The 19,365-nt window shown below is 43.5% G+C and overlaps 1 protein-coding gene across 1 annotated transcript in view; it reads right to left on the bottom strand.

Annotated features, from left to right (window-relative positions):
- Positions 1-3,497: 3,497 nt before the first annotated feature.
- esrrb (estrogen-related receptor beta) overlaps positions 3,498-19,365 on the bottom strand; it is a 44,251-nt gene continuing 28,383 nt past the window's right edge. Inside the window, exons 5-8 of the mRNA XM_042500874.1 lie at positions 17,817-17,927; positions 17,135-17,296; positions 7,240-7,509; positions 3,498-4,048 (exon numbers count right to left, since the gene is read on the bottom strand). Coding sequence (XP_042356808.1) covers positions 3,804-4,048; positions 7,240-7,509; positions 17,135-17,296; positions 17,817-17,927 — 788 coding nt within the window. The 3' untranslated portion in view covers positions 3,498-3,803. The remainder of the gene's footprint in view (positions 4,049-7,239; positions 7,510-17,134; positions 17,297-17,816; positions 17,928-19,365) is intronic.

Here is a 19,365-nt window from a genome sequence, read left to right as displayed (position 1 = left end):
GATAATTTATTTGTTTTTAAGCTTAAGTAACATTATAATTTTCTAATATTTACGTAGCAAGCTAACTCTATGTTCCTGTTGTGTTTGTCAATAAGGGCTTAAGGTGTTGCAGATGTAATTGAAACAAAAACTGGCTGTTGACTTTTTCCCTGCTTCCCGCCATCTCTACTGCCCTAAAATGTCACACAAACGTCACAACTCATCAGCTTGGGTATCATCAGAAATTCCCAATTTCCCCCTCGTAATCACGACTTTGGACAGACGTTCATGTGATCGTATCTTATAAATAGCACATTTCCAAGGAGCACGTGAAGGCAGCAAATGTATCCAAATGACACAAGTGATTCCATGACTTTTCCTCTGCCGCCATCTGAGGCAGGGATTTTTGTTTCTGGTGACATGTTTCGATAGGTACTGGATAGATTGCCAGCACATTTTTTAGGTTACAACATTCATGTTCCCCTCATGATGAATTGTAACAACTTTGTTCTTTCATTTCTTCTGACTTTGGTTTATGACCAATTATATGCAAAACGAACGGCGTTTCCATCAGCCTCAGATGTATTTTGTGCCGATTAGCAAATTTTAGTGTGCAAACATGTAGAATGCCAAACAAATCATTGTATAAGGACACGTTGCGGTAAACATACCTACTAAATGTCAGCATGTTAGCATTGACACTGTGTTAGCATTCTGCCATTAGCAGCATCTTGTTTAAAAGCTGTTACCTTAAACATACTGTTTAAATATGGTTTATAAGGCTTTTCGTCTTAGAAGAGACTTAAGTTTGAACACAAAAGAATCACAGAGTTCAGGTAGTATTTAATTCATTGATCCTTTACCTTTTTGAAAATCAAAACGTAAAAGTTACACAGATATTGGTGATTCAACGATCAGAGATATCAATGTACACCATCGCCAAATGATATATTTCACACCATAAATACTCATAGCACAGAAGCAGGAAATCAGTAACCTGCCCCTGTCTGCAATTTATCATCAAGGGACCAATTCTGACACATTGATGTTCATAAAAACACATACCCGCTTAGTAACCAAAATGGGGGTCACACCCACTGATGGCCAAGTCATGTGGTCAATGTGAAGCATGCTTTAGCTTTACAAACAGGTCTATGAAGAATGAGCGGGAAGAGAAGATCGGTAACTACTTTTACAAATATTTTGGCAGGAGCACTGAGGGAAAGAGACAGTTTTTTTGATAAAAACATGGATGGCTCAGGTTTGTCACAAACATGTATGGATGATAAAGAGCAGAACATGTTGAATCAGAGAAATATTGACAATATGATAATGAGGTAGTAGTCAGCAGGGCGCTGCATACTTTATTTTCAATGGTATTTCGGCAACCTACTGTATTGACGCTGATATATTTACACAATTAGACACAGCTTGTAATGTAAGACATGTTCTCTTTTTCTTAACACAGTGCCATATTGCAAGGTAAAAAGAAAAAAAAAGGGAGATGAGAGGACTCCCATTATTATGATTCTTATGGCTGATCATCTTGGGCCACTACAAAATTCTAGTTGTAAAGATTTTCTGCAAAAGTTTTCATTTATACTGCACTTTTATTGAAACAAGCACAAAAGTGTTCTTTTTTTATCAGTGGAGCAAATCAAATATAGTTCTTCTGCTATACAGGATACATGTTTCTGATTAGAGGGATTTAGAATATGTCACTTAATAGCATAGAAATTCTCCCAAATCTAAGTAAACACATGCTTTTAGCATGGTTCCAGTCAGAATTGGTCCCTGTTGCATTGCACAACAGTAAAATAACTCAAGTTATATTGTCACCCTCTATAGTGGAGCTTGTTAACTGGACAGCGGCTAGTTCAAGTTGGGGTGATTGGGTGCTGGAGTGGGGTAGTCGTCCTCCATCACGTGGCCAATCACGCTGCTGCATAAAAGGCATGCCGGCTGCTGGATCAGTGCTAGCCATTGATATCGAAAGCATGGCGGCAACTCTACCCTACTGCAATGTCAGGGATTCCTTTGATCACAGTATCATATTATTGTGACAGCGCCACAATTTATCACATCACATAAAATCCGTCAGTAGTATAAGCATTCACCTCCGACACGTTCTCTCTCATAAGGAGACGGACGGCAGGGCTCGGCTGGGACTTGACTACAGTATAACTCGCCCCCAGCATTAATGGACATGTAGCTAAACACAGGAAGAAGGGAGCACGAGATCTCTGCCTCCCACCATGGATCACACCTTGTACTGACACACTGTTGGGTTGCTGTTACCCTTAGGAGCATGCTGACACTTTGTTTCTTGCATAGCTATTCACATGTGCACGCGTGGACATCCCTGCCTGCCTCCTGGCCAGTGGGAAGGGTGTTACTCTGCACCGGCCACTGTGTCAACATGAGGTCAAGATGAAGTGTTCCACGTGTCTACTGTACTCCTGGAGGGAGGCCGTGCAAACAACAACCTCCTGCTGGGTTAAAAATAAACCCAGTGTGAAGTGCCACCAGTCCCGCTCTGCACCTGCCATTTACCTCTGTTTGGTCGAAGCTCTATAAATGCGGGCACGGCTATTAAAAGACGAGAGGTGTCTAAAATGGTGAGAGCAGATGCTGGGCACCTTGCTCCCTGTGTGTGGGATGACTCTGCCACGGGCTTAAAGGGGCCCAAAATAGAGCGGTTGACATATGGGCCTCTGATTGTTTGAACAAGGAATCTCCTGGACTTCTGCCACTCGGCATAAATCCTTTGATACTGCCACACCAAACACGCTGATCATCTTTCGCCTAGCCCGAATCAGGTCATCTATTTGCACGCCAAGTGGCAATTTCCACGGGCTTAGACAATGACCAAATTTGGGGTTCAGTGGGTTACATGAGCAGCACCGACACAAACCACTACAAAGAGACGAGTGTGCAGCAGCGGTGCAGTGGCATGTGAGAAACACAGGCATGGTCTTCTAGCAACAGCAGCATTGAAAAGCACATGAAAGATCGGAGGTTGAGCCTGGCTTCCCCACAGCTCCATTTATTGCTGATTTACTACAGAATAAGACGACTGACTAATTGTACCTGCCTATGCTAGTTTGGTTAAACATGGGACCAGCAAGTCTTCCAGTCTGAGACGGATCCACAAAGATCACACTGCTCTGGAGAGGTATATCCAAGGACATTTAAACTGATAAGAGTTCACATTTAGGTAACAATTCTTTTTTCTTTTTTTTTTTCCGAGGAGGAGAACAAGAGAAAATGGCCACCAAGTTCACCAGACTTTGAACTGTACACTCAGTCTTCCATTAATAAATATATACATGTCCTGGTCAAGTCCAGGAGAAAAAAAAAAACACAACTGTGAGATGTGATTCTGTTCATGGTTGCTGACACCTCTGCTGTCTTCAGAACAAATTTAAGGAACTTTAAGTTCTCTGAAAAAAAAAAACAACTCTATCTTGTTATCAAGAACTGGCAAGTACTTATTCTGAAGATGCTGAGGGGCAGAGGGGTCCTTCTTCATATACAGCATGACCACTGACAATTAACAAAAACCAAAAAAATTATTACTGTACATAGTATTTCTTATATATTTTAAATTAATCTGCATCATTTTTATATTTATACTAATAACCAAGTTTTGCATTTTTTTCTTTAGTGTCCCAGGGTTCCAGGAGGAGAGAGGTCCGTCTCTCTCCTGCCTAACACAGTCAGTGAGGGTCTCCTTCTCCTGAGGACCCTCAGCCTTGGTTCAAGTCACTTTCTGTATCGCTAACGCAGCCCTCCGCTGCTGGCCTATCAGCCCCCCTTTTTGATCAGACCTTGGCCTCCAGCATCTCCAGGAAGAGTTTGTGCATGGGCACCTTTCCCTGCACCTTGATGCTGTAAAAGTGCTGCACGGCCTTGGTGGCCGTCTGCCGCAGCAGAGGCAGGGTCATGAGCAGCTTGCCTGCCCGCCGCGGGTCCTCCTGGTGCTGGCTGCTCTCGTAGTCCTGCAGGGCCTCGTGGAGAGCGTCCTGGAGCTTCTGGACTGCCTCCATGTCCTCTATGTGCATGGAGTCTGATAGGATGAGAGAAAAAGAAAGTTTGAGGATTGATGGATTTTCAAATTTGACAAGAGGAGAAAAGTAACTTGTAAGAAATGTAGGTTGCACTTTGAGACACTGGTAATATACCAGGAGTGATGGGAAATGGATTTTTAAAAAACTAAATTAAATCTCATGATTGATCTTTACTGCTCTGTCAGTAGCAGTAAGGTAGGGGAACACATTATCAGTATAACTCACGCCCTGACAAGATAAAGAATAGATCATAAAAGAGAAAAAAACAACATCTGCTTGATTCCATTTATTTATTTATTTCGTCTTTGGTGGACTGGGCGGGATATTCATGCGGCCCTTGACCAGCGAGACTGAAAATCAATGTTATCCTCCGGTAACAATGGCATGAATAGCACCCAATCTCTTCTGAGCGAGTACACATTAAACACCTCACTGTTCCAAAGGACAGATTGTTTACGGACAAAAAAAACAGGGAAAAGAAAGGGGCTCCATTAGAGAATTGGACGCCATAAACAAGCCTGAGATGAATGCAACACTTCCTTTCAATTAATTTCCTTCTTTCTCCCTCAAAGGAGTTTCTGACCATCAGAGTGGAGGCAAAAATAAATACTAAGGGGTTTAATTTCCAGATAGATGCTGCAACAAAACCAGTTTTCTAAATATAGCTGTTAAAAACTGGCAAATTTATAAGTTCTTATAAATGTTTTTATTTAAAAAAAAAAAGAAAAAGGTCTTTTTTTTTATATTGTACAGAAAAAAAACTGTGACTCTCTCAGCTTCAGTCAGCCCGGATCTCTCCCACCTCCTGGCCCGTTTTAGAGCAGTCTACAGTTTCAGTCTGGCTTTTCTCCGGTGTTCTTTGCTCCTATAATGTTTCGCTACACCGCCACCGTTTTTTTTTTTACTGATCCTACTGTACATCATGTTATAGCACTCCCCTCTCATTCTTGCCTTTTCTCTGCCTCTGTTTCTACATCCCAGCCTCTCTCAGGGACAGCTCGGGGTCGCCGTTTCTCTCACTGGTTAACCGTCGTCTGGCACTCCGGTGGCGGCATGTCATTGGCTGCCTGACTCGTCTCACCTTGGCGGTGCATATTTTACCACACGGGACAATAAAAGGCAAAACAGATTTCAGACTTCGCCCCAAATTCATTGACTGGAACAACTGTATTCCCAAGACCTTGAGACATTTCTCACCCTGACGGTTTTCAAATCCACAGTGGTAAAATGAAGTAGGTCGTTTTGTAAAGTGAATGTGGGAGGGGAGGGAGGTGAGAGGGGGGAGGATGGAAGAACAAAAGGCAAAAAAGAAAAAAAAATCTTAGATGAGGATGTGGTGTGACATAATTATCCCTTGTTCTTTTCACAGAGGTTGGATTCACAACCGAATAAGACGCTTTTTTTTTTTTTTTTTTTTTTTTTTTACAAATCAAACTCGTATTTTCCTCTATTTTTCACACCTGCAAACACGTTTTGGCAATAAACCTGATTTGAACCTGCCATAATTGAATGTTTTGCAGCGAGGGGATAAAAAGGAGGAGGAAATAAAAAGAGAGATGGAGACATCTCAACAGATGGGCAGGAAAAGAGGGCAGCAGACAGCGAGCATGCAGCTTGTAGTCCTTGGAGGAGGGGTGGACTTAAAAAAACAACTTTGAAGAAACAATTTCCTCGCAATCCATCAGTGAGCCCACGTCGATCCGATTGATAAACTGCTAATTACAAAATCAATCGCTATGAATTTTCACAGCTGTCAGACAGAGGGGCTCCCGGGAGAGCGATCTCCCCGAGACCTTGTTCTAACATTCCGGACACCCTCCTCCTCCACCTCCTCCTCTTCTTCTCTCCTCTCCCCCCCATCTTTCCTCTTTCCCACACCCCACCTCCCTACCAAAGCTCTGTTGTCTGAAAGCAAAGGCCCACCATCAGCATTTTCATTTTTCAGCCCCGGACAAAACAAGGGAGAGCGGCCCAGTGACCCAGGCGTGCATTGATCAGAGCGGGACAGGTCCTGCCTCCTCAAAAGGAGCCTGTCAATAGCGGCGTGCCATCTTCGCATCGGAACAAACCAGGCCCATCACTCCCTGATACTCATTCCATTCGACTTAACACATTTTATTGACAGCCCCTGTGCTCCTAATGAAATGCTAAATTTATCTCCCGTGGCTGCTGTGCCCTGCAGCTACTGTTATGGAGATAGAAAGAGGGAGGGGGGGAGAACGGTGCGCTGGAGAGAAATAACACAACATGGAAGGTGTTCAATTAAAAAAGCTCCCTCCTCCATCCCTCTTTTCCCGTACACTGCCCTTATCTTCTCTCCATCTCTCCATCTCACGCTCCAAACTAAAGGTTACACCAAGAAACTCCTGAAAAACTAAGAAATGTCATTTCTGAAACTGTGTCAGACGATACCTTACTGTTTCTGGATATTACGCTGGCTAGTGCGCATTATGCAGAGGTCCAGTCAGGAAAAAGTGAAAAATTCTGAATGAGGAACACACTGTTATTTTCATGTAAAGTCCTGATTTAAAAAAACAAAACAAACTAAGAGCACAATTTTAGTGTATTTCTCATATATTGTGTACATATTAATGTGTGCTAAAGGCTTTATTTAATCATTAAAAAGTGAATTTTATTTTTTATTTGCATTTATTGAGGAAAAAAATGCTTTTTTAATATATATATTTCACCTAATGGAATAATGTTTTTACAAAATTAATAGAAAAATTGAGTGGAAATATTAAGATGCTTTTAAAACAAAAATAATTTACATTTTGAAATTAAACAATAGAGGTAATATCAAGCAAACAAATGACTGCTTTGGTACACATTTGTTCCTCTAAAAGTAACTCTAAATTATAAATATTATAAAAAATAATAAAATATATGTTAAAGAGTTCTGGTAAGTTAGAGTAAAAGATACTTCTACTGCCTTAAAATTATTAAGACAAACGGTATGCCATTATTATGAATTATTCTGATATTTAAATTACTTTTCATGACAATATAGGTGTTTTCTAAATTAAATTATTTTATTTATTGAGGTTATTTTCAAATGATCCACATGCTTATTTAAAACACACTATAGTTTTCATGAAAATGCACATCAAATGTGCCTAAATTGAAAATCACGACACTTATTTATATATTATGTTATTTACAATGCGTCAGTGTGCTGGAGACACCCCACCTGAGTTGGCGAGAGCGATGGCCTTGAGGGTGACAAACTCCTCCTTTTCCACTTTGAGCTTCTTGTATTTGCGCACCAGCTGCAGGATGGAGACGTAGAGGTCGAGCAGACCCGTCAGCCGCGAGTGCTCCTCATCCATGATGTAGTCCTCGGCGTACACCAGCTCGTCCTCATACGGCAGCGAGCGGAACACAATACTGAGGATGAGGATCTCCATCCAGGCGCTTTGCAGTAAACTCATCTGGTCTCCCAGAGACAGAGAGGAGAAACCTGGAGGGACAGAGGAGGGAAAAAGTCAGTGTGTATAAATTCATGTATATTTATGCATCTTCCATGATTAAGCCAGAAGTCTTCTCTCATTAGAAAGTTTTAAAAAGTAAAAGAACAGAAGGCACTTTGACTTGATCTGTAAACCAAACACGCCTTGTCAAGCCCCGGCAGCCTGGAGGACATGCCGAGGCACATGTTAGCAAGTGCTGTTTAATTTTAAATGCACAGTGGAAGGTCCTCTTTGAAGCCGGTGTCAGAGCACTTGAGCGGGCTTTACTGTAAGTGAGGACAGTAAATCGGTGCAAAGGTCTGGGATACACAAAGCCATGTGGTTACCCCTTGTATCCTGTCACACCTCTATTGGTGTGAGGGGGGATTAGCACCGAGACACATTCTCATTGGAGGGGTTGAGGACATGACATGCACCGTGTCGCGGGGAGGATGTGACGAGGGGACGCGGCAGAGATACACAAACGTGTGTCAACCAGGAAAACAAACCGACACGTGTGTGGAGATCATGACACCCATGTGTATGCACAGATAATATAGATAAAAAGGATAATTCAAATAAAATATAAGTAGGAAAACAACGCCATCATGCCCATCGGACATATTCAGTAAGTATTTCATGTTTGAAAAGTAGCAGGAGAAAGTAAATACTTAACAAATCCTACCTTTGTTTTTTTTTTTTTTTTTCCAATCTGATTAAAAAAAACCCTTAAGTCTAAACAGGAATGTTCCTAGTTTCTACCCCAATATTCACCATAAACACCTTGATCAAATCAAACAAGAATTAGGACAAAACAAGAAAAGATCAATCTGAAAACACACACACACACACACACACACACACACACACACACACACACACACACACACACAAATTGCAAAACAAAAAAAATCATTTCAGAAAAAAAAGCACACTATCAAAAGCAACATACCTATCTTGTACCCTGGCTTTACTGTGCTGGGTTCCCTCTCTGTTCTACCATCTAATACCACTTCAACATGTTTTTTTTTATTTTAAATGTGCTTAATTTCGATAAATACTTTACATGTTTTTAAGTCCACGCTACAGCTGTTCCATATATTTTTCCCTTTGACTTTTACACAAGGAATTAGCAGTAGTCATCACTGTTTTCTGAACATACAAATTCCTCTCAAATCAAGTAAACTCAAGTATACAGACACACACACACACACACACACACACACAGCTCAGGGGTCACGTGGTTCAAGCTCAGCCTGAAGACCCGCTTAAACCCAGGGCCTCATTCTCCAACAGCTGAGCTGAAATTGGCTCGGGTGCATCAAACCGCTGTGACCCCCCCTTCAACACCTACATATGCTCAGAATAGAACATTAAATAAAACAAACCGATAGATCCCCAAAAATGAGCTGTGAGAAACTCAAACAAATTAAAAAGCGTAAAAAGAGAGAGGAAGAGAGAGTGAGGAGCAGATAACCAGATAGCCATCTCATCCCTTTTCCCTCCGTGCTACCCTTCAGCTGTCAATAAACTGCATGAACCCCCCCTCCACTCTTTCCCCTCCATCTCCCACCTCCCCCTCCTCCTGCACAGCGTGCCTGCAGGCGCCCCATTCTGACAGCATATTAGGCTCTTCAGCTCCGCCCCTGATTAATATGATTGCCTTTACAAGTTTTGCTGTTGCCACGCGACCTGCCGCCGCATGATTAAGAGGCCATAGATTACAGTATTGACCAGGGCGCTCACACCACACTTATTCGCCACATTTTCTCCTAAATATAAATGATCTCACTGGGGTGCAGCCACCAACCCTGATGTTTATCTCCTCCTGCCAGGGTGCCACACACACACACACACACACACATGTGCAGAAGAACAAGCGACATGATGAAGAAATGTGAGAGAGAGTGAAGAAGAAAGAGGACGTAGAGAGAGACGGGCAGAGAGAAAAGAAGAGCCAGGGCGAGTAGTACCTGAGTGTTCAATTTCCCTTATCGTGGTGATGACCACTGCAGGGGAAGAGCTGGAGGATACATTAATTAACAGATTGTGATCAGAATGTGAGGGCCTTCACATTTTGAAGGGGAATCAATAGTCAGTAGAATAGAGTGCTAACAGAAAGGTGCCCGGCTGGACTGGTCAGAGGTCTGAGGAGCCCAAATTAGACCCAACAAAGCAAACTGCCGAAAGCACTCAAAACACTCGGCTATTATCAGCAGAGGCAATAAACCATATTTTGTAAAGCCCTGTGCCATTACACATATCCAGACTGCATCTTAAAATCTTCTGTTGTGTTATTTCCTTGTCTGCATACGTGGCCATTAAGTTGTACAGACTGTGGACTGGCCGGAGGGAAATTGTCATGCAAGCGTGGACGCGGTCTTGATTGCCGCATCAGGTTGGCATCACAATCACAGGCGAGGCTTTGTCTAGCCTTTTAATGCCAAGGAGGACTGAAGCGGAACTAAAGCGCTGCTCCCAATGTGACAGCCCGTGTGAAGGCCTTGTTCAGGGTTTGTTGGAGAGGCTTTAGAGTTGTTCTGATACAGCGGACACCTCTCAGCCATATGCACACATGCAGCCCAGCAGCCTACAATTACCTTTGACGCTAAAAGTCCTTGAATTTAATCCAGTGTTGTGAGATGGAGAGGTGGTGTTTTTCCCCTGCTCCATCCCCTCTCTTCAGGGCCTAAATTATCGCTCCAAATGGGATCTCGTGTCGTTGCCTCGCCTTTTTCCACTCAATTTAATCGAGTAATGAAGTGACTTCCCGACTCCGCAGGTCACACGGCGCTCCGGCCGCCGCACTCTGAAGGTGGCCCGGTTAAGTGCCGTCGGAGTGGGTGATTTCCTCTAATGAAATATCAATATTTACATCTTCATTTCCAGCCCACTGCCTTGGCGGGGTTTGACCAAACATGACACAATATTGACCAAATCAGAGAGGCCTGTCTGCGCGCTTGAAGAGCCTTTTCCACTCCACTGCTGAGAGCACCGGCACATTTATGTGTGGGAGTCTTTGTGGCAGGTATACAGAGATAATAACAATGCAGCGTTTGTCTTTGTTCGCTTTGACTTAAGCACCCTGCTCATATAGCCGCCTCAAAGGGATTTTCTCTTTCAAAATGACCAGATGTGACATATTTTATCCTGCGTGGGCATGACTGAAATTTAGATCAATCTACAAAAAGGAACAAAAATAAATAAAGGTGACAGAGAAACGACACTACAGAGCAGCCCGACTGACCGCTAACTGCATCATCCATAGCTCAAAGGGTGAAAACAAGACCAACAACAGAAGCCAAAACCATCACCTCTCCCTTTATCTCCCCAAAAGCACTCGGCTGTGGGCAGGAGGGGGCAGCCCAAACCCACAGACGGCTGCTTCAAACCCCTCGCAGAGATTAATCAGAGCACCGTTTCATCTGCCAGAGCACAGGACGGTCCAAAATGAAATGCTAGAGATTTCTGTTGAGCTGGAGTTCATATTCTATTAATTTATTATTGTTTCCCTCTCCCCGAGGGCCATTAGCGCGGGTAATAAAAAGAGATGTAATTACGAGGCACGGTGGCCCCCTCCAGCTGCAGCCCCCTCGTAACTCACCCTCAATCAGACAACAGAGCAGACAGAGGGAGGGAGAGAAAAGGAAGGGGAAAAAACGGCACAGGAGAGAGAGGGAGAGAAATGGAGGATGAAAGAGAGGAAAAGATATAAGCCAGAGAGGAGGGAGATAAGAAAGAGAGAAAGAGAGCAGCAGCAGGCAGTGAAAACCGACCGAAGCATGAGGGGGGGAAAGGAAGAGGGAGACAGAAAGAGGAAAGAGAGTAATTCTGGCTGGACAGCAGCTGATCTATCATGGCGAGCTATCAGAAGGACAAGCAGGCCCTGAAGACTTCTGCCCAGCGGCAATCTCACCTCAGCCAAGTCAAGTGCTCTCCGGGCTCCAGTTGGAGTAAAACTGCCCCTAACAGGACCCCAGAGGTTCAGCACGTCTTTTTTTTTTCTAACCTCAAACTGAGCTGAATAATCACGCTGCCATAAGCTTATTCTATATCAAAGCTTTTTATTTTATATGGCAGTTTAAAAAGAAGAGGACAGGGTGAAAATGTATTCACCTCTGATTTGTATAGATTCCTCTGATCTGGCAGAGTGGCACACCGAAGCAGTAATACTCAACTTATGGCCACCGGACCAAATCTGGCCCCTGATAGGATGCTGGGTGGCCCCCTAACCATTTTCTAATGAACAAAAAAAAAATATTGATTCACACTTGGAATTGTTTTTGTGCTTTTAGTTTATACAAAGAGCCAAAATGCATAAAACAGCATCAAAGTAGAGCTTGTTTATCAAAAAAAGTGCCAGAGGAGCCCCACCTCTGCACCCCTTGACAAGAGGTCCTAGCAAAGCCTCTAATGTCCCAGAAACACCCTAAAATCTGAGAAATGTCCTAAAATCCTAGAAATATCTTAAAATTCTGGAAATGTCATTAAGTTCTAGAAATGTGCTAAAATCCTAGAAACGTGCTGAAATCCTAGAAACCTGTATGGGGCTGCTGCGACTGGCCCATGGCACTACGGTGTATAACCAATACGGGAACGAAGGGCAATTTTGCAGCTTCATATTGCTGAGTGTGTGTGCGCCCAGGCTTGTTGTGCGGATCTGTGTGTGCAGCTGCCGACCATGATTCTTCTTGAATTTACATGACAGCGTCAGGAGGACCCAATCAATAGCAGCTTGGTAATAAATTGCTGCGCTTGACATAAATAATTTGACCTGAAGTCCAGCCACATGTACAACACAAACAGCTCAGTTTGCTGCAAGCTTTCCCTGTACGCTGATTTGATGACACACACTGTTCTTATACAGGACAAAATCATGTCAATACAAACTAAATTGACTCGGTGAAAAAGAGGTTGATGAGTGGAAATTAATGTTTTTTTCAGCTCCGGGGTCGACTTTCAGGAGAGTCCGCTATCTGGCTTCTCTCAACATGATAACCAGCCCATTATCTCATTGTAAGTGGCTGGGTAATAGGTGATTTGACCAGTAGCGTGTGAACGTTATGAGGTTGGAGAACGTTAAATACAGTAATCCCCTTGTTTTAATCTGCACCCTATGACCTCCTGACCCTAACAGAGAAGTCTTTAGCCCTCCCCAGGGTCCCACTGCCCAATACTGACGTTACATATCTCTGTTAAGCCCCAAAGACCCGCACGAATCAGGCTTTAATCATTGCCATAATTACACATAATTTATCTCCGCTGCCATCAAGCAACATTGCTTAATGAGGGATGGCGCTCTGCTGACGATCACTTAAAGGCACATCAACATAGGTGATTTCCTACAAAGCATTTTATATAAAATTCAACACAGATTTTATACAGATTCAACTTGGTGACAATATGAACACATAATAGGAAGCTGGATGTACCTGCTCATGTGTCACAGTGACTAAACAAAGCCCTCCCCCACCCTGCCTGGCAGATGTCCCTTTCCTGGCCCTGCATACTCCTGACTGCCTGTCTGCCTCCAATACGCCCCCATCTCAATCTCCCTGCAGCTTTTCCGCCTTCCTCCCGCTCTCCTGCCTGGGTTCAGGCCTCAGCATCCACCTGATTGCTCAATCTATCTTTATCTCCTGTGTTGAAGCCTACGTCAGAGGGTAAATTGAATATACTAAGAGCTGTCTGTTGGTGTCTATATTTAATAAAGTGCACTGATGAGGTGCTGATTTATTGCCGGGCAGTATTCACACTCTATTACAAGGAGATTACGCAGCTTGAGTGGGATCAGGCTGGCAACACAGTAAGTAGATTTCACAATTTAATGGCAAAGAGAAAACAGGAGCCCGGAGGGGGCTGGAGGAGGGTGGGCTGATGGGTGGGTGATTATGGTGGAGGGGTTGAGCTGACACAAACACGACAACATACAAGAGGCGCGATCTCTTTTTTAACATCGCTGCCTCCATGCTAACAACTAACCCGCCAGGCGGTTGTCTGTCAAACGCGGAGCTGATGAGCTGGAATCCAATAAAGCACAGATGATGAATATTCCCAAAACACCAGTAATGAATAGAACAATGCCAACAAGACTGTTTCATTAGATCAATCTGGTCTGAATCTAGTCAGAAAAAAAATGCATGAAGAGGATGTTCATTTTTTGTAAAGCAGAATTAAAAAAAAATGCATATAAGACATGAACATGACGTTTTGAATATCTCACATTCTAGGTGTGGTATGCCAGAGCAAAAACATGTTTTATTGTGCTAGAGCAAAGCAGCAGCAGCAGCAGCAGCAGCACAGAGTCAATGTTTGCTTGGCCCTTTAGCCTTCCGAGAATTCCCAGCTGAAAACACTCAGGCCTGGAAAGATGTGAGCGGGCAAACACCAAACAACGAGTGCCTCTTGTATAAGCAGCATGCATGGCAGTTTTTACATATGAGCACATGACATTCCCACAGCGGGTGGGAAGCAATGTGGGGTGGCATGGGGCCACCGGGGTCACACTGGTATCCCGCCACTCATGAAGAAGGCAGCAATGTCAAGGTGGTAAACAGGTTCTGGTGTGCTGAAGCTGTCAGTATGCATCCCAAAACCTCCGGGACGGAGTGAAATGCAGCTTTAAGGGATGGAAGGGGGCCAGAGGGGTGGACAGTGGACTGCTATGTGTGTCAAAGGTTGTTAGCACCTTAGGAGCAACAAGCCATCTGTCAGCATCCCCCTAACACTGCTCCTAATGACCCTACCCCCCCTCAGGCAACAGCCGTGTTAGACTGTGCTTCATGGTGCTATTTGGAGCCGTGACACTAGTGTCCAAAATCTCTGCGGCGATTATCAATTAATCAAAGGCAGATTCAGAGCGAGGGCAAGGCGGTCTGGCAATGGCAAACCTGTGAAAAGGCTCTTTATATGTGACAGCAGCCTTCAGTATCTACCTCATTAAAGCAAGATAACACCTGATCTGATTAATGTTGTTTTTATTTCATCTGTATTTCGTAGAAAGCACTTTGTGCAAACTGACCTTTCATCGCATGCTAAAAAGAGCCGTGATGACAAAGTTGACATTGGACCCTGTAAGGCAAAGATACCATCTACACTAATGATAGAGCTTTGATATCCTCCAATCACCCTCCAATTAAAACTCAATAGGGCCACTCCACTCCACATTATGCCACTTTTGAAATGCGTTTTCAAATGTTAGCCGAGAATAGGGGAAATTAAAAATCAATTGGGAGAAGGTAAGTGCCAATTTTCGCGACATTTATATTGTTACATTTGGACTTCAGTTATTGGCCCATCTGTCAATGGCCTAATCAATGTGGTCTACTTCATAATGAACTGTTAATCTTTTTAATTCCATTGCCTAAGGCTGCAAAAATCTATCAGAATGCAATCAGCAGTTTTTTTCCCCCCTGTTCTTTTCTTGTCCCGCAGCGGATGGAGGGAGAAATATGGTAGGAAGCGAGCATGGTAGGCAGCCCTGGGGTACCGTTGTTGCATGGAGTGTTAGTGCATGGAGTCTCGCTCAACCAGTGAACCGTCTCTGATCAGGTTCAGCCATGTACAACTCAATTATGCAGCCATTTCATGGCCAGAGGACACCCACTGTCCTAATACAGACACCACCAAAGGGACGGACACAGACCAAGCACTCTGCTGAAGTGGAAGTCTTTATTCTGTCTTTTTAATCTAAAAAGAATATGTGTAATTTTACAATATATATAAAAAAAATCGTCAAATATAAAACAAAAGCACAAATGTAACTCTGGCAGCAGATCAGAGTAATCTACTTAAAGTCTTCCTCTGCCGGTGCTGCACATTGTTTAGCGCATCCATCCAGTTCCAGGTACTCGCTCGCGGCTGGAACAGACTCTCAGGGCTTACTGCGTCAGGTTTTGGGTTAAATCATAATCGACGCAGTTGGAATGACAAGTCCTCTGCAACAATCTGTGCGGCAAATCCCATTAACATTATGAATTTATCCACTGTACAATACGTGTTAGTGTAATCTGATTAACAAAGCTTCAACACTATGACACACAAAATCCCAGATAGTGAACACATACTAACATGATGGTGCACTTCAGAATATAACTTGAAGCCTGTAACACTGACTGCATGTGAAACGTTGTGTTGTGCAGAAAAACCACAAACGCAAGTCATAAACAAAACACACATGTATGGTGGCTGTATAGTGTGTGTAGTAGAAGTGTAGTTAACACTGGCTTCAGGGTACCCAGTGGCCTCAGATGACCTCTAAGATATTCTGTATTTTCTCTAAAGTAAAACGTAAAAAATATGATACACTCTTCTCTCTCTGCATACGTGTGTGTTAGTGCGTTCCATGCTTGCACAGCCCACACTCATCAGCCAGCACAGAGATGTTGTCGTTTTTTGTGCGCATCTGCGACGCTGGTGTAATTTTTGGGTCACAACTATGAGAGTGTGTTATCGGGTCAGTTGTGATCCGGTCCTGACTAAGCTCCTTGTTAAACTCTCAGTGTGCTGACCACGCAGGGCCCGTGGGGAGTGATCCAAACAGTTTAGACGCATAAGGGGCCGGGGCTGAGGCCATGGGCTGGGAGCATATCCATCTCTAATCTCCTTACTATCAGATCTGTACCTGATTAATACCCCTCCTTCTGAGAAGTATGCTAATACCTTTTCAGTACAAAATGCACCTGGACGAGGTCAGCTAGAGTCTACTTCACTTTACTGAAATAAATTTACCTTCTTAATGTATGAATTGGGATTGAAATGTATCTTCTGCTGTAATGTGTGTCTGTGTGCGTGCGTGCATGCGTGAGAGTGAAGCAGTGTGCATGTGTGCGTCAGTGTTGTAGTGATGTCGCACATTTCCTGCATGCTGACAGCTCTGTGCTTGTCCAAGTTATGCTGATGAGAAGAAGAGGTTAGGGAGGTGCCGCTGAGGGACACGTTCATTTAGTTTGTTTCCCCTCCATGCCTACAGCACCGTAATGTTATAGAGTTATGGGGGTCAAGCTCAAGATCAAGGAGAATCTGCCACGGTTGCAAAAAAATAGAAAAAAATAACAGCGGCTAAACAATGTGTTCTCTGTCAAAATCAGGGAAAAACTCTTGAAGGAAGCAAAATCTCTGCTGACGTGAGGTGCTGTATCCTTAATTCAACAGCCTCTTATAACCTAACACCTCGTCTATCAGAACGTCTATGGGCCGAGGAAGAAACATGATTATGCCCATCAATAATTCAATGTGTGTGCGCTTTTGTGCGCTCGCGTGTGCACGTGTGTGTGTGTGTGTGTGTGTGTATGATATGATGTCTTGAGTGGTTGGGCAGGTCCTCAACTTTGTTTTGAATCTCCCTGGTGATTACAACATACAGTGCATTTTGGCACTGGGTCTGTGTCCCCCTCTGTTCGATGCACTGTTTTTAGATGCACTCTATTGATTTGTGTCTTGCACAGCTACTGTATGTCCATTTTGCACCCCCTACGTCCTGCACGCACCCTGAGGCTGTATGAGCTGCTGTCATTAATTATCTACGGGTGTGAGTGCGCATGTTTATTCATTTAGAGTGAGTGTGTGTGTGGAGAGGAAACTGAGAAAAATACAACTGGGGGAAATAAACTGCAGCAAAAATAGTTTGTTGTGTACCTGGGATGTGCTTGGCCCAGCCGATGATGACCACCAGCTCGCGGTCAGCCAGGTCGCACAGCGTGGTCAGAGCCTTGATGTCGCTTTCCGGCATGGTGGGGTCAGGCATGGCATAGATCTTCTCTGGCTCTGCTACCAACAGGTGAGACACTATCTTTGTGACTGAGGATAGAGGAGGAAGGAGGAGGGGGGGAGGATGTCAAAGCAAAGCAGAGGTCAAAGGTCAGATCACTGCAAAGCTCAGCGAGGCATGACGATGCAGCGAGCTGATAAACATTGAGGAAATTGTAACATGTGGTGGACTGGTGGTCTTAGTATCACAGTTCTTTGTTTTGTAATGCAAGCTAATGGATGGAGCTTGAATTTATGTGAGTGAAAAGCACTAAAAGCTCTCATACCTACAGAATGCATGCAAGTGGGAAAATATATGTGTGAAAATGTGAGACACTAGTGTCCTCGAGCGCTCTCTTTAATATCGGTCATCTGCTCACGGACTTAATTCAGCTCTGACCGGAATGATACCTGCCCTATTTTTTCTGACCAATGATCTCTCAACTGCCCAAACAAGGCAGAGACAGGACGAGCATGAGGCTTGTCTGGAAATTTTTACCTGCATGCTGGCCTGGCAGAGGAGGGGCGGCGAAGGAGGGAGACAGTGGGCTAGTGATGGAGCAGTACTCACGAGGCTTTTTGGTGGGAGGGGGGAGCGTCAAGCCCAGGTACGGATTGTTTTCCGTGTCCAACCTCCGCTTGTACTTCTGTCTGCCCCCTCGCACGCGGTCCAGGCGAACTCCTGCGTGGGAAACAACAAGCAGAACATGTTATTTAGAGAGTGTATTTTTGTCTTGAATAGATTTTTAAAGGGTTAGGATTAGGCCAATATGTATATAACCCTAACCCCTAGCTAATGAATATTTTAAATAAAAGGTTATACATAATGAAGACCTGAAGAAATCCTCTATTTATTACACAAGAACAAACATATTCTGTTTTAGATCATGTGTAAAAGCAGGAGTGTAAAGCAACGGTTCCCAACTGGTCCTGCCACTGGGTGCAGATTTCTCCATAGTCATTAGTTCAAGGTCTGCACATATGAGAAATTACAACATATTCAATTTTATTTGACAAAATATAAATAACATGAAGGCTTAAAACAAAACAGAGTAAAACATATTGCAAGAATAAACTGCAATTAGTTAAAACCAGGGGCATATCCATGATTTTAGGACATTTAGGGGCTTAACCTGGACCTCTGTTGGAAAAAAAATACTGATTTTGTTTTCTTTTAATTATTTGGTGTATTTTTTTTTCATGTAAAATTATGGGTAATTTTTAAAACTTTTGGTGATTTCCTTTTTCTCTAAAATGTTTTGGCAATTTTAAAGAAAAGAAAATATGTATTTGAAACCGCAGGCCTGCTGAAAAAACTAATCACTGAAATAACATCATTGATCACAGCCAGAAACTTTTAAAACAGACATTATTGTTGGATTTTAAAATCTCCAAAAGTTCATGAACATATATGGAAAAAACACTTAATGCATCTTCCCCAAGTCAATCAGGGAGACTTAACGAAAAATATTTGCGATCTATTAAGAATAGACCCGCGACCCACTTCTGGACTGCAACCCACCAGTTGGGAAACAATGGTGTAAAAGAACTGCATAGTGGCATGAGAGTGTGTGTCTGCATGGATGAGCTTGCACCCCAGTGTGTGTGTGTGTGTGTGTCTGTGTGTGTCTGTGGATGTGTCAGAGGCACGGCTGCCTTCCCATATGTGGTCCATGCCTGGCTGGTCTACTGTGACACAGCTGAGCCCAGAGCAGGTCTAAACATATGAATATTTAACGTAGGGTCAATGATCTCACAGACTGGCCCTCTAATTATTTAGCTTTTGGGGTGAGGCGGACTGCATACTAATTAGCTGCCAGCTACATGCCTTCTTTGTTTGTGTGTGAGCTCAGGTGTGCAGTATATCCAAGCAAAAAGAAACATAACCAGCCTACAAGCAAAGACACAGACCCACACACACTGTACAAAAACATCCGCTGTCATACCGCAGATAGATAAGTAGGTATTGCTTTCCCATAAAAGACCCTTATTTCACCCCTCTTTCACTGGAGTAGCACTGAGGCCTTATCACCCCCAGCCACACCTAGGGGCCCAGGTTCCACACTGATACTGTAAATGTCAAGCCAGCCTCATCATAACATAAGTTATTTATTATCTCA

The sequence above is a fragment of the Plectropomus leopardus genome, chromosome 14, assembly GCF_008729295.1.
Source record: "Plectropomus leopardus isolate mb chromosome 14, YSFRI_Pleo_2.0, whole genome shotgun sequence".
Lineage (NCBI taxonomy): Eukaryota > Metazoa > Chordata > Actinopteri > Perciformes > Serranidae > Plectropomus > Plectropomus leopardus.
Note: the sequence above shows the minus strand (reverse complement) of the source record. Positions and strands in the feature narration are given on the sequence as shown.